Source organism: Sylvia atricapilla, chromosome 4, assembly GCF_009819655.1.
Source record: "Sylvia atricapilla isolate bSylAtr1 chromosome 4, bSylAtr1.pri, whole genome shotgun sequence".
In the NCBI taxonomy this organism is placed as follows: Eukaryota; Metazoa; Chordata; class Aves; order Passeriformes; family Sylviidae; genus Sylvia; species Sylvia atricapilla.
Window position 1 is genome coordinate 42923455 of NC_089143.1, and position 22068 is coordinate 42945522.

At 38.6% G+C, this 22068-nt stretch overlaps 2 protein-coding genes across 2 annotated transcripts; one reads left to right on the top strand and one right to left on the bottom strand.

The window, feature by feature from the left end:
* Positions 1-1848: 1848 nt before the first annotated feature.
* On the top strand, positions 1849-10538 carry CTSO (cathepsin O). Its single transcript, XM_066317668.1, has 8 exons — positions 1849-2003; positions 2587-2692; positions 3712-3845; positions 4924-5091; positions 5886-6007; positions 7188-7351; positions 7805-7897; positions 9223-10538. The coding sequence occupies exons 1-8, from the start codon at positions 1866-1868 to the stop codon at positions 9255-9257; spliced, it is 960 nt and encodes a 319-aa protein (XP_066173765.1). The 5' UTR covers positions 1849-1865; the 3' UTR covers positions 9258-10538.
* Positions 10539-10589: 51 nt separating this feature from the next.
* TDO2 (tryptophan 2,3-dioxygenase) lies at positions 10590-21271 on the bottom strand. The gene is made up of 12 exons (XM_066317667.1): positions 21207-21271; positions 20740-20845; positions 20179-20269; positions 19291-19361; positions 17409-17536; positions 15499-15685; positions 14682-14789; positions 13614-13725; positions 13430-13487; positions 12840-12919; positions 12203-12293; positions 10590-11361 (listed from the first exon to the last, which is right to left on the bottom strand). Exons 1-12 carry the CDS (start codon positions 21239-21241, stop codon positions 11208-11210), a joined length of 1221 nt encoding a protein of 406 aa, XP_066173764.1. The 5' UTR covers positions 21242-21271; the 3' UTR covers positions 10590-11207.
* Positions 21272-22068: the final 797 nt, after the last annotated feature.

Genomic DNA, 22068 nt, shown 5'->3' on the forward strand with positions numbered 1-22068 from the left:
GTTTGCAACTACATTTCAGAAGTACTTTGCTGCCCTCATGTGTTTCACGAGAGAAGTAACCCTTGAAGTCTATATACAAAACAAAACAGCTTGGCTCCAATCAAGATTACATCTGTTTGAAAACTGCATAGTCTATAAAAATAAAAACCGAAAAACAGCTGAAAGTGTATCTCCTTGTTCTATTAAAGCTAGATTGACTGATTTAAAATTTAATGACTATATATTTATCTCAAGCTGAATGCTTTCTATTTTTTTTTTTTAATCATAATCCTGGAACAACAGATTTCGAAGGCAGCAAGCCAATTTAGAGAAAATTGGTCACGTTAGACTGATGGAAAATCTTAAACTTTTAATGAAAAGTATGTTTTTAAATAAAGCATAATTTCAGCATCTTTCTGTTGCTTACACTAACTGGCAAAGTAACTTCTTTCCTGTCCCATTAGACTGTACCATAGAGAATAAAACCATGTGACTGCTGCATTGATGCTTCTGTTCCTCCCACAACCAGGACATCCAAAGCTGTGGTGACCATAGCAAGCTGTCCTTTGACACTCCTGCCAGACACTACACCCTGCACTTCTCACGAGGGCCTCAGTGCTCAGTCACAGTCTGATGGAATTTGCATCAGAATTTGGCTGCTGAGGTTCAAACCATCCTTGAAAAGCTTTCGCCATTCAGTTCCCATACTGATCCCAGACCTCAACTTGTCAATCACGAGTTTGTAATAAATTGTAATAACATCTCCATCGCCAATCCTGGGTTTACAGTGACAAACCGTATCAGAATAACCAATAAAATCTGCCCTGCCAACAAGCTCTTCCATCCACTGGCTATAAGCCATAAATAGCCTTTCCTTTAACAAACCTGGTGGCCGTTCAGCCAATCCTCCGACAGCCATTCCATGGGAGGAGGGCAAAGGCAAAGCTGGATCGTGATCCCCACAGGTTGGTCCCCCAAGCACATGGCTGCCAGGTGTGCTGCTGGCACCACGGGACACGGCAGCGGTGCCTTCAAGTTGTGTTAACAAGAGGGAGCGTGGGGGGAAAGCAGCAGAGAACTGAACCATAGAGCAGGTTTAAAACATACAGATATTCTTTTTACAGGCACTGCGTAAAAATTCCTGGTGGTGGAAATCGACTAAGAGGGCACTGTTAAATCATAGTGGCCTGATGGAGCTTTTTAAAGCTGAACACTGAGCTGCTTACTCAAATACCAGCCCGACCAGTTTCTGAGGAAAGTCATGGTTTCTCTCCGTGTGTTCTATCAGAACAAGCTCTCTCGCCGGGACAGAGAGGCTGGGAGCACCGGGCAGCTCTGTCCTCCCCACCCGTATCTTCTCTTCCTAAAACCTGTAACCTACATTCTTGCCGCTTTCCCTCTCCTACTGGCAGCCCCGCTTTCAGGTACCAACTAACCTTCCTCTCAGAGAAGGGCTTGCACGGATTTATGGCAGATACCTGAACGCCCAGCACCCCTTCGCCCCTCCTTTGCAGCCCTGCGCGCCCGGCGCGGCTCTCCCACACGGAACAACGCCGCTGCAAAACACGGCTTTGCTCAGCTTTGCTGGGCACCCTCAACAGCGCTCGGAGCCGGCGGCATCCCCATCAGCGCCCGTGAGCGGGAGCGGCGGGAGCGCCGCCAGCCCGTGCGGCGCTGAGGGAGCGGGGCTGAGGGAGCGGGGCTGAGGGAGCGGCGGTGCCGGGCGGGCGCTCCCTCTGCCCCGCCTGTCCCCGCCCCGCGGGAAGCGGCGGCGGGCGCAGCCTCCGGCCGCGGGCTGGGAGCGAAGGAGGGCTCGGCCCCTTTTCCGCTCGGGACCGGCGGACCTCAGAGCCGCGGGTGTAGGTGCGTGCCCGGGCCCGCCCGCCATGGCGCGGTGGGCGCTGGCGGTGCTCCTGTGCCTGCTGCGGCCGGGCCGGGCCGCTCTCCCGGCGCCTGCGGCCGCCCGCCTGCGGGAGGAGGGCGGCGGCGGCCGGCAGCGGGAAGAAGCGGCGGCGGCTCTGCGGGTAGGTCCGCGCTTCCCTCGCCCTCCGCGCCGAGGGGCCGGTGCGGGCTCTGCGGCCGGGTGATGGAGGCCGGGAGGCGGGGGCAGGCGGAGCTCCCCGCCCGCAGGGCCGGCTCCCGGCGCCGGGCCAGCCCCGAGGGTCACCGCCAGAGCGGCTGCCCAGCGACGTCGGGAGGCCTCTAGGTCATGATGCTGTTCTTTCGCTTCATAGAAACATGAAATGATGGGGTTAACTCTTCTTATCTGAAGGCATTTTTGCATATCTTTGAACCACAAGGTTTGTTGTGCTGTCAAAGAAGGACATTAGATGAGTTTGACTCAGCTTGTTCTCGGCTTGTCTTTTTTTGTCTGTTCCATGTCAATTTCTTGCACTTAACAAGTGCTCTTTTTGGTATCTGTTGGAGTTGAAATTAGTCTAATGGCTTTCCTATTGGTTTGATAGGGATACAGGATGAATTTGAGGTGAACAGCTCTTGTTACCTAATTCCATGTTTACTGTTGTTAACCTTTTCTTTTTCTGTTCTTACAGTTTTGTCCCTACTGCTAACTTAATAATGCCCACAATTATTTTTTTATTCCTTCAGGATAGCGCTAAAAGAATTAGATTATTGAATTCATCATCAAAAGATAATACAAGTGCTGTCTATGGCATGAATCAGTTTTCTCACCTGTTTCCTGAAGAGTTCAAAGGTACATTTTCTGAGTGCTTCTAATGTCTTTTCTGGTTGGTTTTTTTTTTTTTTTTTTTTTAGTCTTTCCCAGAACCTTGTGTCTTTCATATTTACAGATTCTTCCCATGCTGATAGTCAGCTAATTTACAGTGGCTGGTACCAAACTGTAAGTACTTCGGAGGATACAACAATCCTCTTCATGTTCTGTAGTCTTGCAAGGTTGAATTGCCCACAGCCTGAACATAGTTTTAGTATTCAGGCAGTTCTGGTTTTTCTTCTTTCTTCTCACTGTGCTTTAAAGCTTTCTTCAGTTGCAACAGAAGAAAGGAAGATACACAAGGTTCTTCCTTTTTGAAAAAGGAAGTTCTACAAGGTTCTCTAGTAAGTTCATATTCCCTACCCCAGCACAAAATTTACTACAGTTCAAACAATGCTTGGAGATCCATGGCTGCATAATGACAACTGGAGCTTTCTGCAGCAATATGGCATACTTAATTTTTTTTTTCCTAGAAAATTTGTCTGATACCTTCCCTTCTTGCTGTTCATATCTGTTGTTACGTATTCTGTTCATCAGAGAATTTAACATCTTGTTTTAGTTTTAAATAAATAAACACCATTTTTAGTGAAAACCGAGTAACTTGCAGATGTTTCAGAATTTTTTCTCTTTTTCTCTTATTTTCCCCTTGTACATGGCAAAACAAAGTAATTTTTAAGTAAGTAAAACATTTGGGAAATTTTCGAGTAAAATCTGTTTTATGGAGTATGTGTTGTTATTGTTCAACTTCAGAAAATCTTTAAACTTCCTACCCACATGCCCTACATAGAATATTTCTGTTCTTTTTGAAACTGTAGAAATACTTATATTCATTCTGGAGCATAATGATTATTTTAAAGTACATGAATTTTTTATAGATTTTAGAATGAGGTATAATTGTTGTAACTGTAGAACAAAGTTACCTCTGAATTCTAGTAAACTAGTTGTTAATGGGATTTTTTTGTTGTTGTTCAAAGATTTATAGATTTTTGTATTCTGTTTAGCTATTTACTTGAAAAGCCTACCTCACAAACTTCCCAGATACGTAAAAGTGCCAAAGGGGAAGGAAAGGCCTCTGCCAAAGAAGTTTGACTGGAGGGACAAGAAAGTCATTGCAGAAGTGAGAAATCAGCAGACAGTAAGTTCTGGTGTTTTCCTTTCCTGGTTCTCAGCAAGTAGGCTAGGGAGCACAGGGAGGAGGCTCTGCCTGAAGGCTCCTTGGAGCACTGGCACAAGAGTGGCCAGTTGAACATACACGAAGTCATATAGAATTTTATGCAAAGCAGTATTAGACTTAGAGCAATGAGAGGTGGAAGTTCTGCATTTAAAAACAGTAATATAATTTTTGATCTAGTTAACTGAATCTCTGAATGCTTTGAGCCAAGTGCCTTTTGCATTTTTATGAAAGAACCAAAGTAAGTTCAGTACTTGATCTCATCTCACCTGGAGAGGTGTTGATCCTAGATCCTTTCCTGTTGTTTTTCTCCCATGACTGAATACCCTTGGTGATAAACACCCACATCTTTACCCATGAATTCCTCAGGGGATGCATTCATGATAGGAAAGTAACCAGACCCCACACAATTACAGTTCATCCCAAAGTGGTTATGATCACTGGGAAGAAACAGGATGTTTAATCCCCAGTCTCTCCTTTTCATGCTTCATGTAGGACCTTGTGAGGAATAAATTCTGCTGCTTATTTTAAATGTCACAGTTCAAAGAGCCTAGAATTGCAGTATAGATTGTTATTGTCTTAAGATTTTTTGTATTATGTTTAATTTCACTTTAATTTCACTTTCACTTTTCTTAAACTATTTCTGTTTCTTCAAAATTCTACAAAAACTTACTAATGTGCTTAAAAACTAATTTCATTCCGAGGCCTTTTTTTTTTTTTTTTTTTTTTTTAAGATAGGTATCTCACGGTAAAAAGCATGGTCAGACCTATCATCAAGAATAAAAATTCATCAGAAAGGACTCCTTAAAATAAGACACCTGTATACATTTCTAGCATTCAGAGAGCAATATAGGGGGAAAAACAGTTCAGCATTTTAAGTGGATGATAATATTTCTTTATCATTGCCTTAAAAACGGAGTTCAAAGATGATGTATTAAATGAAGAGCATTGGAAGACTCTTTTGCCTCTTTTTTTTCATATCAGGCTTCAAAAACAAAGCTGACTTTTGCTTTCTCTGCTGTTTCCCTTTTCTCTCTATCAGTGTGGAGGCTGCTGGGCTTTCAGCGTTGTAGGTGGCATAGAATCTGCCTATGCAATCAAAGGAAACACCCTGGAAAAGCTGAGTGTGCAGCAAGTTATTGACTGCTCATACAATAACTACGGCTGCAACGGGGGATCCACTGTTAGCGCTTTGAGCTGGCTGAACCAGGTTTGAAACTCTTTGTAAAAATCCCAAAAGACTTCATCAGCTTCTCTATTAGCATTGTTATTTATTGGAAAAAAGTGATGGGGAAGGTGAAATATAGAGTGTTTTTTTTAATCATAAGGAAGTGTAATTCTACCCTTGAAGAGTAATATACCCGTGGCTAATAGCAGTCTAGATAACTTGCTTAAGTTTGAATATCAGGAACAACAGAGAATACTCACCTTTATTCCTCTGCAGCAAAATTCCCTCTAACTTGGCAGCAGAGGACCTACAAATGAATTAGGCTGTTATAAAAATGCTATACTGCAGAAGACATGAAAATTATAAAAGGCTAATGCATACATCATGTACTGGCATGAGAATTACATGCTAAGAACAGAATTGGACTTTACAGTATTTTATATAACTTTTTGGGATATTTGTGCTTCTTAAACTGTCCCAAGGAGAGAATAATTTTGTGTGTTGAAGTCATTTGAAGAGAATGAACAGTTCATGAATGAACTTAATTAATATCTATGTCTTTACATTGAAAAGGCATCTTTGGTTTAAACAATCCTCATAAGCATTCCTGTCAATTTCGTTTCTTATTTAAAGATTTCTGAATCCTTTCTGAAGCTCACTGAATATGGAGACTAGAGATAGTAAATACTTGTTTCACAATGTGACATTCTTACTTCTAATCTTGCTCAGTGCACAACTGAACTTTGAATGGGTTCTGTGGTCATTCTCTATATGTTTTGAGTTGTATGGTAGTAAAGTCAAATGCGTTAAATTCTTACCCAATTACCTTCTTGCAGACAAAAGTAAAACTTGTGAGAGATTCAGAATACGCTTTTAAAGCTCAGACAGGACTGTGCCATTACTTTGAGCGCTCAGATTTTGGAGTTTCAATAACAGGATTTGCTGCATATGATTTCAGGTAGCTATTATTCATTCTTTTCTTTTGCTGTACTTTTCCTTCTGTGTTCAGCAATCCTGGAGTAAGGTGGAGAGAATAATGCATTGACCAGACAAAGGTTGTGAGGTTGATTGTATCAGTTCTGTAGCTGTGTGCTGGAGAAGAATGCATAACATCTTTGAGAGTTAAGACTTGCCACAAGCAGTGCACTAAACACTGCCATCACTAAGTCTGTTCAAATGAGAAAACTGGTGTCTTGAAATTAGGTCTTTTAAATTGGCTATAAACTGGAATATAGAGTAGTTACAGTTCTAATGTATGAACATTACACTGCTTTTGTCAGAAACAGTAAATCCTACCAATAGTAACTGGAATGTATTGAAAAAAATAAGAAGCATTCAATTAGTTCAGTATTCATGCATTTATATATCTACCCACATCCTCTCCAGCCCATGACTTTAGAAAGAGTGTTGTCAACAGAACTCTGTAAAAACTAAAGCTTTTTAAGTTTCTTTGTGAAAAAACTTCATTTCTAATTTTTATCAGTATAGTACAGCTACTGAATGAGGACAAGAAGTATTATTCTGACTAGAAATTGTGTTACTTCTAGTAACTAAAATCAATCATATATTTGCCAGTCTGTATTTGCCAAATTTAGTTAATGAACATATGCAGTGATGAAAATTTCCTGCTCCAGTATATTAGATAAATAATATACTGTACGAGGGTGCTAATGACACATATCTGATAGTGGAAATGTCCTGTGTTTTGATATGTTTGAGACACATACTTCAGCGTATTACTATGTTAAGAGGTACTTCTGTAGGTTTAAAAAACAGTGGGAAATTCTAAGACAAACTAAAGTTTGTTAAAAGCTGGTTTTGATTAAGAAGAGTGATGTACGAAAAGTATTTAGTGCTCTCCATTGCCCACTGGCTTGACCTAGAAACCTGCTGCTTTTTAATAGCATTATGTGTTTGGATCTACACTTGTCCCATAGTTTGTGTGTCCTGTATTTGTATCACTGTGCTGTAGTATATGAAATACATAATTACTGATGTGTGTTATGTGATCTGTAGAACTTGGAGGATAACGTTTAATTATTTGTTTTTTAAACTGTTAACAAGTAGATTACAATCACTCAAATCACTTTAATCTGCTAACTTAAGTAACTTGGTATTTGTACTCACTTCTTTTGCAGTGGTCAAGAAGAGGAAATGATGAGGGTGCTTATCAGCTGGGGCCCTTTGGCAGTGACAGTCGATGCCGTTAGCTGGCAGGATTATCTCGGTGGAATCATTCAATATCACTGCTCCAGTGGAAGAGCAAACCATGCTGTTCTTATCACTGGTTTTGACAGAACAGGTGCGTTTCCACCAGCTGAAGTTCAGCACAGGAGGTTTCTTTTACTTACCATTTGGCTTTCATGGGTCAAGTAATTAAAATCCAGAACTCAGTTTTCTGTTGGAAGCTGTTGGGTTTGCTGTCAGGTCAGTTCTGGAAGTTCTGTGACGATCACATTGTCTTCACATCAGCCAGAAGAAAATCTCTTCTTGTCATAGCTTCTTCAGTTCTGTGGGACTTGATCCTTGTAAAGTCAAGACCATGGCTGTGTGTGCCTTTATGCTAGAAGAGCCCGTCTCCAGTCTTCCTGTATCAGAATATTAGCTCTGTTATCTATGTGAACAACAGTAGGTTTCACTGGCCTGCGTCATCAATCCATCAGAAACAGTGAGCTACTGAAATGCTAATTACTTCTGTGGAGTGTTAGCTTCCCAAGTCTCATGTTATCTCTTGTTCATGAAATGTCTCTTCCAGGTAGCATCCCTTACTGGATTGTACAGAACTCCTGGGGGCCGACTTGGGGAATAGATGGCTACGTTCGTGTCAAGATAGGCGGCAATGTCTGTGGTAAGTCTGGCAAAAAGTAAGTGCTAAAGGCCTTGGGCTAGGATATGTTTCTCCATAGCTCTAACAAATTAATATAATCATAATACAATGTATATAATAAAGATATAATGGGATCCTCAGAGACGCAGTACAAATCATTGCTATGATTTCATTGCTATGATTTAAAAGAGGTTAAATGAGTCCAGATAGAAAAATAAAGTGGCTGCTAATTCAACGAAGCCATGTAGTTGAATGATGGAAAAGCACCATGTTAAGGCAAAACTGTATAAGACAAATAATCAAGGTGCTGTTATCCCTTACCATGCAGAGGTAATGGCAGTGTAAAATATCCAGCCATGTCTGATGGTTCTAGGTGGGTGCCTTCACTGTACTCCCTGTAGGTAAAACAGCTGTGGTCCTTGTCTGATGAGTGCCATCATCTCTCAGTTTAGCAAACAAATATGAAAAGTGAATCTGCCTGGGAATTGTGTACCCTGTTCATGGCTTTTCTTGTAGGACAGAGATACATCCTTTTAATGCTAGTTCGATCTCCCCTATTGTTGTTTGCATGGATATTTTTTCTTCCTGCAGCATTAAATACCCAGTTTGTGCTAGATATGGAGGTAAGGCTAGTCAGGCTTGGGTTTATCAGACTGCTGAGCCAAATTGGTGGGATATTTCCACTAGATAGGAAGTGTTATGTATCTGTTGTAATTTTATGTGTTAGAGTAGCCCATTGGCTTTCCCTTCCACGTGTGTTTCACAGTAGCTCTCAGTCATTGCAACAGGTGTCAGATTACCTAAGTCTTCTGCACATAAAGAATAGACAATATTCAGTTTGCCTGCACTTAGTAAAGATCAGAGCAATCATAGCTTTCTCATGTTACTGAATCTTTGTTCTTACTGTTGTTGTATAAACAGTTTGGAAAGAGAAATTTACAAGTAGTGATAAAGCATATCAATTATGGAGATGGCAGGGAGGACAGATGTGTTACTTTCAACACCTGTTCTTTCAAAAAGCAGGATCTTTCTCATTTTCTGTAGTGTACCACACAAGAACAATCCAGCAAATGACAGCAGTTGCTCCTTTTCTCACAGAAATGTCTTCTGATTCAGAGGTGCTCTGAGACCACCAGGATATAAAATTTTAAACATAAAAGCAGAGGAAGGAGGAGATTAAGTTTCAACTATACACAGTGCCAGGCAAGGAAGAAATAAAAGGGTTGCAGATGAGTCCCTGGATTCCTACTGTCATGGCATGGAGGGAAGAGGGCATTATGTGAATATGAATTATGGGAAGTCTCCACTTCAGTATTTATTAAAACCAAATTTTATGTCCTTTCTAGGTATAGCAGACACGGTTTCAGCAGTATTTGTTTGACATTTCTCTGGGCCTCTACAACTGGTCAAAGACCACAAGTATCATGAGCACAGGCACTGTATATGAAGATGTAATTCAGAACACCATTTTCAAATATAAGAAATGGCTGTAAGGGCAATTCCTGCACTCCTGGCTGAAGTTTTTTAAAATGTTTGATTTGGAATTTTTGTTGAATGCCAAATTTCTCATGGAGGAAGAAGACTGAACTGCAGAGTGCACAAATAGAAATAACAAAGATGGACTGAATCCTCAAATGTAAGCTTTATCCAGGTGTTGAATACTACTCCATAGAAAAAAAATCATAAAAGGAAAGAAATGAGGACAAATAATAAGGAATTTGGATCAAAAAAAAATCAATAGGATAAGAGTATATTTGAAATTATTTGAGTATAAGAATCATGACTAACAGTTCAGAAAGTCAGCTATTACAGAATATATCCAATAGAGTGAGTGTTAAATTTCCCTGATTAATTGAATTTAGAAGTGGGACTTGCTGGTAATAAAAAGGTGTTCCAGCTTTGCTGAGCTGTGAAACTGCAGCTGTGGGCAAATGTAGCTAGAACTCCCAATGAAACACGTAATTCTAAAATGCTCTGAATTTTTCATCTGCAATGCTTTACCTGTATCTTTTAAGAAGACCTACTATGAAAAGTATTGAAGCAATTCTGTAGTTTTTGCACTCAGTATTGTATCATGGTTTTAGATTAGTTTTTTATAACATTTTTATGACAAATGCAATGAGTATTTATAATTGTCTCTTGTTAAGTGTTGCTGTTTTAGTTCTTCTAATTGTTAAATATTTTAAATGAAAGGAAGACCAAGTATGATGTTTCTTTACTTCAGGTTTTGCTACTCACTGAATTTACTTGGCGGAAAACTTCAGTTTTAAAAAAAATTAAATCTTCTGTACTCTGAATGTTGTGTAGTCTGGCCTTCCCTGAGTGGCTTACTAACAACAGACAGCACACTTCCGTAACTGGAAAACAAAATCCCTAATGGGCATGGATAAGAGTGATGTAGTCATAGCAATATGAAACACAGATGTGCCTCCAGTGTTTTTGAGGTGCTACTGCCAGCTATAAGTACCTGAAGTGCTGTGGTAGAGAGAACTTACCAGAAATTCCAGCCTGCAGTGCACAAGCACTGTCTTTCCAAAGGAAGCACTTAAAAAGACAAAAGTCCATTTAATAAGAAGATGACACTGCTTTATCGATATTCTATAGCCAAAGTTGCCTTTTACTGTACACCAGTTTGAATAAAAATCACTTTAAATGCCTGCCATACTCTTGTTTGCACTTTATGGTTTGCTTTAGAAGAAGACTTAACAAAAGATGAGCTTTAATACAGCTTTATTTGAAATGCAAAGTAACTACTTATATCTGCTATTTTTAATGGTATTTCTACATAAGAGATTTACATTCACATGTAAAGGGATAGCAACATGATTCTTAATGTATTATAAGTTCAGGATGGTTTGGTTTCTATAGATTCAGGCCTTACTTTTGAATCTAGCTTTTGAAACTTTTAACCCAAAATTCCTTTTGAAATTGCTCTAGAGCTCAGAAACTAATATTTTTCTGAAGGTGATGAGACTGATTATATTCTCAACTAGACATAAACTAGTAACAGGCATTAGACAAACAAGCAAATACAAAAATATGTACAAATAAGTCATGATCATAATAACTGTGTAATTTTCTCCCTTTCTCTAGGTGTAGGCTTTAAGAAACCAACTAAGAGTTAAATTGGTCATTGGGTTGAATTGGGGTGTCATTTTACTCTTAACATAGGCTAGCTCAATACAGATTTATTTTTTCTACAAGCCATTAATTTTTTCTGCAAGCCAGTTGTACTATTCACAAAGCTGTCATACATAAATACATATTTACACACCCACACTCCAGGTGAAAGGCAGGAAGTTCTTTACAGCAACCAGCCTAGAAAGGCAGGCTAGTCAGAGTCATCACTGCTGAAGTAGGAGCTGTCACAGTATTCTGCTGTGTAAAGGAATTTATGAATGCTTGGGTTCATCTTTGGTATCCAGTGTCTTGGCACTAGAAATGTTGAAAGATTGAACAAATCCACAAACACCTTGTATCTGTCACTGAAAAAGACAATTGGAACAATAATTCCATCAGTATAGAAGGCCATAATTTCTAAATCCTCGGTAATCATTCCTTCTCATCCAAATAATAAGAATCCTTGCACTAACCCTTCTGAATATTGCAGAGCAAGAATCCAGTCCTAACTTTCTAGGGCATAGCAGACTAGGCTTAATAGGGATCTGTAGTAACATCTCCCTTCTGAAAATGCAGAGTCCATAGGGTGTGACCTCTAGTAGAATTTCTAGGAACAATCAGGTTAACTTGGCATTAAGAGTGGGAGAGCTTTCTAACAAAGACAGTGGACATTCAATCCTCAACATCAGTCTAACCATCTTCTTTCTACTCTGCCGTCTGTTCCAGTGGTTGCTTTAGTAGTTGCTCACAGCACTACAGGGTGACTCTTTAAGAAGAAACCTCAAAGATCCGCTTTTAAGGAGATTGTGCAATTAGAGGTCATGCTAGGGAATAAAGAAGCTCAGTGACACAGTAGCTGGGGCTCACTTCCAGCCCCTGTCATCTCATTAACGGGCTAACTGGCACACAGACTGAACAATGCAGGGTTAATGTTATTGCTGTTGCTGTAAAGCCTGGACTTCTCTGCTGAGAATTACAGGTGGCACTTTGCATGAGTGTCCAAGAGGAGTTATTTTTGTCACAGAAGGCTGGGAATTTACATGTCACTGATAAATAAACATGCAACAACCAAGGGGAGATGCTAGAGTCCCAGAAGAGTCAGCAGCCCTTTGGCCTCCAGTGAGCCATCTGAAATACACCTCCCAGCATTAGAGTATTTAGGAACTGCATTATTGCAGGTAACAGGGAAAAAAACGTTATTTCTACCTCACTGTTGAGCGCAAGTAGTGGTAGCCTGATGAGCCTCCAGTGCCAGCCTTGCCACCAATCATTCTGTGCACCAAACAGACGTGGTTATCTAAATGATACAGCAGGAGAAAATGGCACAGGGTGAGTGTTCAGATATAACTAAAGAGCCATACTTAATAAAGGTCATTCAGAGATCTTCACAGGGATACAGAATTATTAGGTCTTCAGCTACGCAGGAGTTAATTCTGCCATTCTTCAGTCAATAAATACGAAATTATTGGTAATTCAGAGTGAACACACTAATTATTACACATTACTATGCTCTGTTAATACAGAATTATACATCCACTTATGTATGTCCAGATAGGGAATGACTTTTTGGGATACATTGAAGAATAGATACCTATCCCTTAATAGTACACTTTAAAGCAGGTCATACAAGTGGTAGCTATATCCATGTATCTTATGATCATAGGATCACAAAAGCAGCTCTTTATCTTTCCTTTTGGCTGAGCCTTTCCTTTTTCAAACAGAAAAAGACATTCCTAAAGCACGAACTCCAAAGCTCAATTCTAAGACTGGGTGTAACTCAGAGACAGAACAATTTATTTGCATCCAGAAGAGGGAGTGTCACAGTCAAAAAAGTCAGACTTACATCTCCATTTAGTCATGAGCACATCAAGATCCATGAGGGAGGTAAGAAGCTGAAAGGGAACCTGGAAACGAGGCTCCTCCCTTGGAAAATGAAAGAGAAGACAGTGAGACCTCTCAGCATAAGCTGTATTTTTCAAAGTTGCATTTCACCAGTGCTTAGTGACTTAAAGTATACTTTTCCTAAATTGGTACTGAAATATCAGTAGACATTTTAACAAATGCTTCTGCTGTGTAAGTCTTGATCTGCCCCTTTATTTTTTGAACTTGGAAAAGAACTCCAGATCTTTCTAGGAGAGGAAGAACAAGGCATTTACTAGTCACTGTCGAGAAGCAGCATCTGGTCAAGCAAGGACCAGCTGCCCAGAGGGGATGTCCAACCTCCATCCTTGAAGATACTCAGGACTCAGCTGGACGTGACACTGAGCAGCCTGTTCTGACCTTCGAGCTGTATCTGACTAATCAGGGTTCCTGTGGAGGGCTGAAATAGATTACTTCCCACAGCCCATTCCAGCCTAACTGAACCTGCTGCTGTTCTTAACCTTCACCTCTCCTCCTGCCAGTCACCATCAAAGACACATCTTACAACATTACCTGTAGAAGTAGATCATCAAGGCTCCCTTCAGTGCTTTGTAGGACAGTCGTCTCTCTCCTGCAAAATACAAGTGTCCTTAGTTTGCTGCTCATTCTCCTGCAACTTTAATCCTATAACAAACATTGATAAATAACATGTATAAAACATACAAAGTGCATACTGACATATGGTTATAAAGTCTACCTTTACTGAGCAGATGTTCATGGCGTTTTTCATCGAATAATGAAAGTAATACGTCTTTCTGTTTTTGGAATTCAGCCATTAAATCATCTTTTTCTTCTGATTCTGCTTTGGCCTTTGGTATTTAAAACAAAGACATGTTTTAAAATTCAACAGGGAAAATTAAGCATTTGAATGACTCATTATGCAACTTTTATTTAAATAAATACTCTGAAATTTGCATCTTAGATGTAAGAACTGTATTTTCAAATAAGATACATGAGTCACTGTCCTTTGAAAAGTACAATTACCAAGAAATGTACAATTAAATAGATTCCAGAACTCAGATAAATGAATATTCAAACAAACTGAAAGTTTATCACGTTTTTTGGACTAGAAAAGTTAATCATAATTTGTTTGAAGTCTGATATATTTGTTTTCAAGGCAAAAAAGCTACATCCTTGCAGAGCTGTGGGCAAGAACATTGTAAATAAAAAAGGCTAGATGAGTTAGAAAGTCATAAACAGACATTCTCAGGAAGTTGATAAAATCTTATTTTTTCATTAAAAATAAAAAAATTAAATGATGTTATTTAAAGCTGCAGGTTTTACAATTGTCAGGGATTTTCTGGTGCTTATTTGCTGGTGCAATTCAAATTATCACAGAGCAGCAAATTGCCATAGCAAATTGTTAAACAGACATGGGAAGTTAAGAGTGATATTCCATATCCACAGCTCAGGGGCTCAAACGTCATAGTTACTCTAGGGTGCAAATGCAAGTACTAACTAAAGGTGAAGTTGTGGTTTCAGTAAAATCAACTTCAGCCCTTCCACTGATAGTAATCCATCCCTTTTGCAATCTGAATCATCCGTGTATCTCATGTTTTAAATTGTCTTGGATGTCAAATTAAAAAAAAAAATATTGCTATTTCCTGAAGGATTTGCAATTTTTTCTGCTTCTTGCAGACAAAGACTGCTGAAGATTAAGTGAAGCGAGTGAGAAACTTTGAGTAAGCCAAAAGTTAAATTTGTGTCAGAATATAATTTTGTCAGATGTCTTTGCTTATCAGTAGTTCAGGAGTACACTATATACCTGTATCAAGGCAAATTCCTCTTCTAGACCTTTTAAAACATTCTCTTCAAATTGTCCCCAGAAATCAAATTCTTCTGAGTCAAGTCCTGGAGTTCTTTCCAGCCATGCCTTTAATAATAGTAATAATACTAGTAGTAGTAATAATATGTTCAAACAATAACAATATAACTGCATTATCCTACAATTACAAGTTATAGCAACATAAATTCTACTACTACAATTCTGGTTTAGTATCCTGTAGAAGTGCTTATTGCTAAATTCCGCATGTCCGTGTGGATGACTTACACCTGCATAATGGTGCCATACCAACCCCCTCAGGTTCCAGATCATGTGGCCAATGTTGGAAGACAGAAGCTGTCTCATTCTAACAATATCTTCAGTATATATATGTGATAGTAGTAATGATAAATCTCAGAAGGAAGACATAGAGCCATCTATTGTTTTTAACCTCTCTAATGGCCATCACTAACTGTGGGACTGTTTTTAAAGCTTTCCTCCCAAAAGGGCTTATAGTCATGAAAAACAATGCAAATGAAACAGTGCATTTACATTCTTAGCTCACACTTGCACAATGCAATTTACCAGTTTAACAGACAGAATTTTCAGACAGAAGGGAGATGCTGTGAAAAATCAGTTGGTTTACTAACAACTAACTCTCTTTCATGCCAAATTTGTCAAGAATCCAAAACACAATTGACACAGTATTTGCCAACATGCTTATTTCTCTTAAGATAGGATAATTTGGCACTGACACTAATGAAGGACATACTTGGGAGATGGGGGGAAATGAAGCAAGGTCCAAGGCAGACATTGTTACCTCCACAAGTTGCAGCAGTGTCGGTTCTTGCTCTGACTGAAGCAGTAGTTCACGATCCTGCCCCTTGAAGTTATCACGGTAATGCCTTCTGTTATAAGGGACTCTCAGACTTTGGGGAACACCTATCTTGTTCTCTAGCAAGCGAAACTGCAGGCTCTGAAAACCTGAGGCTGGGCTTAGGTAGTATCTTTGGGAACAGAAGAAAAGATAAAAAAATACAGGATGTTATTTTGCAACAATGGTGAATTTCCTCTTGTTCTCAAAAAATCCTCCATATTTCACATCTGAAGAATATGAAATAGCTATCTGAGGATTTTTTTATATGACTGCCTTTAGGAAAAGGAAAAAAAAAACCCAAGCAATTTTAATGCAACTACACTGTACGTATAACAATCTCATTTTCTAGTTCTATATTGTTTGTGCATACACAGGTAGTGCAAATGTAAGTGTGCAAATTTGTGTTTTAAAATGGCAGCTTTGTGCATGTGATGTACAGGAGGCAATGTTAGTGAATATAATTTCCTTTCCAAGTAGACTAAGCAGGTGCACCCCAAAAAGCTGTTACAAAAATTTTCACAGCAATAACATGCCAATGAATGCATTTTAAATACTCTTGATATACAGCATAATTCCTATATATTATTACATATAATACTCTATGCATGCAATATATATGTGTAATATTGTTTATTGCCTTATTCTGTAGAGTAGAAATGCTCAGAAAAACGTTTTGGGTTTTTTGAGGGATTCATTAATAGGAATCTTACGAGAAATCATCTGACCATGCTGAAAAATAATTACTAATAAAAGTAACCTGAAATCCCACATTGCTAGATAATCGTAATGCATTTTGAATTGCGAGTACAAGATTTGACAGAGACACATCATTGATTTAATCTTATGTTTACTTATCAAATGACAGTATGTGGTTGAAAAGCTGAAGTATGGATCAAAATGGATGATTAGCCCATGGATTTCCCCTACTACAGTGTAACACTAGATTCAAACAAGTGAAGAAAAAATCATGATTTCCTGCTGTTTTTAATAGGGAACATTAAAATCTATTCTATCTATTATAAAATCTATTCTAAACATTCTATCTCTTAAAAGATAGGAGGGAAAGGCTACCAAAGTACAGAAGTGGATGGGGTGCTGGATGGCACTGCGGTCACAAGGCAGACTGATATGCACAAGTGACACAAACAGGAGAAGAATAGGGAAGGAAGACAGTGGGTGAAGCTGTAACACATGGTACTGTGGTGAAAGGACCCAGATGTAGTAAGGGAAGAGAAAGAAATGCCATGGGAGAGATGAGAAGCCAAAGGATCCCAGAGAAGGCCTGAGGAGAAGGCAGATGAAGTACCTACCATCCAGCCCAGCAATACACTGAGCTGCTACTGGACAGCAGAAATTATTGAGGAAAAAGGACAAGGGACAGCAATGCTTTCTTCAGCCACTCAAAGCCTCCAGCACTGCAGACCCTGGGCAACACCATGCAAACCAAGACAGCTGAAATACCTGTGTGATTATCTAGAGAGAGTGCATGTCTCTCCCCCAAGCACTTCTATGATTTGCCATAGAACAAGGCTTCAATTTTCAGTGCCAAGTTTCAACTAAATTGCCAGCAGAACCATGAGCTATTTCTGCTCTTTCTGCTGTTTCAACTTTTGACCCTGAAACCAGTCAGCAGCACCCTACACAAAAGAGTCAACAATTCACTTGCACTTTTTGCAGAACATGCTGGACTCACAGTCAAGGTCAATTTCATAACTGACCCTTGAACTTTAATGTCATGTTTGTCTCTTCAAGGTGAGCTCTCAGCTTGCTGACAGACACCAGCAGATGTGCAAAATTCACAGTCAGTTCTAAGGATGGGAATTACCAGCTGTGGAGGAATAATAAATCTTTACCTGAAATCAAAGAAGTCCAATGCAGTCATAGTTTCCAAAACTGAGAACTGTTCCACAAGTAATTTCAGAATCAGTGCAATTCTGTTCATTCGAGTAATAACCTTCAGCATGTTCCTCTCATCTCTTACCTGTAGAAAAAATAAAGATCATAACCAGAATAGTATTTTCTCTAGATCCTACCTACTTATTTAATGTCTTTTCACTGTTGTACATAACTACAGTTCCCAAGTCCTTCTCATGTGAAATCCATAGAGGCAGAATCTCTAATATGGAATAGAGCACTCTGGTTTTAACTTAAAACTGAAACTCTAATTTTCAAAGATTGAAATCCGTTTTTTCCTGACTGATGTTACATTACAGGTAGACCTGTCATATGGGGTTTTTTCTTTTCTATGTTTTTGACTAAGATAGAAGTCAAATTAAATTCTAAACCACAATAATTTATATTTTCCAATAATTAAAATATTATTGTAATTTAATATTATATAATATGAAAATTACATACTTTCTGTTATAACTACTTCTAGAATGATTTCTATTCTGATTTCTATTCTAGAATATTTCTATTCTATAAGCCATAAGGAAGGTATGGAAATTACTCAAAAGTTGAGAAGCAAAATAATCTGACAGGTACATCAGGAGAGCACATCTAAAGCATGTTCTTCAGAAATGTGCATTCGCAAGCAGAGAAGAGAAAAAGACTAAATCTGGTGGGAAATAGAAAAATACTAAATGGAAAACACAGAAGGTTTTTGTTTGGTTGGTTGGTTTGTTTTGTTGGGTTTTTTGGGGGGGTTTTTTTGCTAAGTTAAACACTTGGTCTGCAGAGCAGTCTGCTAAAATTCTTTTCAGTTTCAATAGGATTAAAATTCTCTCTAAAATCTGGGCATGCAACCAGGAAATATCAAACTACAAAAAAATGGCAGATGATAATCATTTCCCTAATTGCTTGTCTGTGTACTTGACCTTAACATTGACATTTCAAATTCTGATTACAAGCAATGCTTCATTTTTTCACAAAAAAACCCCACCTTCTAAATAACTGATTATTGTCAGTTATAATTTGATAAAATATTAAACTAAAAAGCCAATTAAATCAGGAATATAGAGGACAACAGAGAACATTTTCATTGGACCTTATGATTCAAGAAGGTTCCTTCAATTTGGTCTAGTTTCAAATTTTCTTTGTAGACACGTGCTAATGATCTACTTAAGGTATTTCTCAGACTGCATGCAGTCAGATTTTTCTGTGGATGTAGTATCAATTCAAGAGTTTTCCATTTTTACCTATTTTTATAATGTGTGTTTAGCTTTCGACACATGTGAAGAATTGCTTATATTTGTAATTTTCAGAAATTCTCACACAATATTACACTGCCTTGGATTCTTGGTTCTCTGTTGAATTTACTATTACCCAATCACAAAAATGAGTTCTCATCACAGCAGATACTGGATGGAAGGAGATAGGATGTAGACTTCAGAAACTGAATAAAGGCAGAAATTACTTTCCAAGAGAAAAACACCCATGAGCATTCTGCTTTTCAGTTTTGCCTCTGAGCCTGCTTTTTCTGCAGTAGAATATTTCCAACTTAAGTTTCTGCAGTTACGCAGCACTAGCAGGAGAGTATGAGAGCGTTTTGGCCAATGAAATTGGCCTTGGAAGGTGATCTACACAAAAGGCATACTTCAGGAGGAAATAAGATTTTGCTGATCAAAAATCTGTACTATCAAGATATAAGCCAAATTTTACTTGGTCTTTTGATGCCGTTTCTAAAAAGAGCACATATTGCTTTAGTAAACCCAAGTATATCAGACTGAGAGGCAGGAAGCAAAAGAAAATCAAGGCTGAATTTTACCAAAATAATACTTGGTTTTAACTTACATGACCATTTTGAAAGATCACTCGCACAGAGTCCATTTCCCACAAAATCTGCTTAAACCAAAGTTCATATGCTACAAGGAGAAAGACACTGTTAGCATCAACTTCAAGGTTACTTTTGTTCTTCTTAGCACCAGGAAAGAAAAATTCTTACATGTAGATTTGAAATGAATAGCCTAAATTGACACTACCTGTGCTCAAGAAGATGCTGTCACATACACTTATTACGTGTCACAGTATTCTGTCCTTTACCTAAAGTATTAGACAAAATAATCTATAGTTGAAAATACAGACAGAATTTTTTAAAACGTGTTTTGCACATCAGATATTTGATCTGCAGGTTGTTCATTACAAATGGAGGAAAATAGAAAATCCAGATCTGATACTTCATTAAAATCTAACTCCACACCTGCTTATGATCTACGTGTTTTCTGCCAATAACAGAAAATGTCATCAGGCCAGGGTCTAAAAACCCTGATATGGGGATTAGGGAGTGCCTAACTGGTGTGCTGATTTCTAGACAGATTCTAGATGGTTAAAACTGAAGTTTCAGAGGAGGCACAAGGCAACACACAAAAATTGCCTATAATAACCTGCACAGCCTGTTGCTTGGACAACACCAAGATTTTCACCACCTTAATTTCTGTAAGAATAGAGCCATCCATATCTTCATTTACCAAATCTTAAGGTTATATTTATGGCTTCACAAGCATAGATTTGATTACTGCCTTACAATTTATATATGAATATATGCAAGTATAAAACAGATAAAGACAGATAGCTATTGTTGTGCTAGTGTCTAAAATTAAAACAACGTATTGCGTATGTCAGCACCAAATAACTCCCTGTGGCAAAAATGTTGGTCAACCACCACTTCACTCCTCCACTTACCTTGATGTGTCACAATGAAAAGATGCTCATCATGGATTTTTTTCCCTTTCTTCTCACTCTCAAGTTCTTGAGCATTCAATATTTTGTTCAGCTTAAAAATAAAGGTAAGAACTGTTCTGTTAAGCTCTCAATTCTACCATTAGATGCAGGATGATGACTGATCCCTCCCAGTCATCATCCTACCCCCTATATTTCTGAAATATATATTTCTAGCCAACTATTCTGAACTTTCAAGGAAGTTGCACAGAGCCTGCTGGCGTGCAGAAATGGCCTAGTGATTATTGCCAGACCAAAGAAAACTTTTTGTGGTGTGTCACTTTACAGTTTAGGTTTACCAATATGGATAATTCCCTACCAAAACCCCCAAATATCAATCTTCCTTGCAGTTTCAGAAGTCTTCCCACAGTCTACCTTGGTCCCAGTTGAGATGGGCACCTGTTCCTGTTACACCTGGAAACCTGCCATAGTAACTGACTGACTGCTGGGAGAAGTGTCAAACACAGGTCCTGCCTCAAGTTGTAAGAGCAACCAGGACAGCAAATATAAAATCCTTAAACTTACTTGTAGGTATTCTCCATAGATAAGCCCACCTTTGCTGGCTTTATTTATTCCTTCTTGAGATTTGTCGTCATTTTCATCTTCCAAAGATAGCTTGTTAAAATTAAATCTAAGAAGAAAATGAAATAAATAAGCAAAATATTTAATTAAAGAACTATGAATATACCTGCCTTTCTACTAACAGATGCATCTACAAGTCAAACCATGCTTTATTTTGATAAACAGAACCAGTAAAGCAGGCTTTTGATAAAAACTGAAATTCCTCTTGTCACAGTAACAGCTGGTAACATCACATTTAGTTCATTAAAAAACAAGTGCTCAGACAAGTCCTTGTATGATCTGTATTAATTTAGCAATAGGTACAGCTGTCTATTGATAATAAGTAATTCCTCTCTGAGATCTCATATTTTGCACTAACACTTTATCATTTGAATTGAATTTATAAAGCAAAACAGAGAGGAAGGACTCACAGGTAATTCTTCCCCGCAAAGGGGCACTGGCTCATGATTTCAGGATCCAAACTCGCTGAGCTGCACACAGGAAAATACCCTGTTAGTGTTCCCAAACCTGCTGCAGCTCCCTTATATGTACCCTTATCTCACTGCCAAGGCCAACCCCCAAATTCCCCTCCTTAGCCCTCAGCCCATCCCCACTCTTCAATAATTACAGAAACTATCACAGCACAAAGGTCAGGAAGTTCATGTGTTGTTGGCTCTTCAGGATTGTGTTTTTGTCTGCCAGTTAAAAAATGAATGGATGACATGCTTGTTTTGTCCTATGGCACAAGCTTTTTGTGCTCTTTTCTGCAAGGTTTCCACCAGTTGCTTCTTTGGATGCAGTTGTAAGGTGTAGTGTGTGATGTGTAAGTCAATGAGAGGTCCATGTGTGATAAAAGGGCAATATTTTATAAAGGCAGGAATTGTTAAAGTAGGTTTTTAACCTGCAGCTATTTTTAAACTATTAAAGTTTAAAAAATCCGACACATGGAAAGAGAAAAGGGGGGTGGGGGGAAGTGGAAAAACATGTTTCTATGGCAGACTAAATAGTGCTTATTCAAACACATTTCAAATAATACATATTATTTCAAAATATGTACACAGATTAAGTAAAGAACTAAATGCATCATGAACATCTCATACTGGTTTTCCAAGTATTTAATTCACAATAATTTCTTAATTTTATCTCCTTGCACAAAAGCTTCTCTCTCATTTATTGACAAATGTTACTCAATTCTATCTGGTCATCAGCTTAATACACAATGAAGTAACATGTAACTAGCATACACTTCTTTTCTGCCTGCCAGCCCTTTCTGAAAAAAAAGTTAATGCTCAG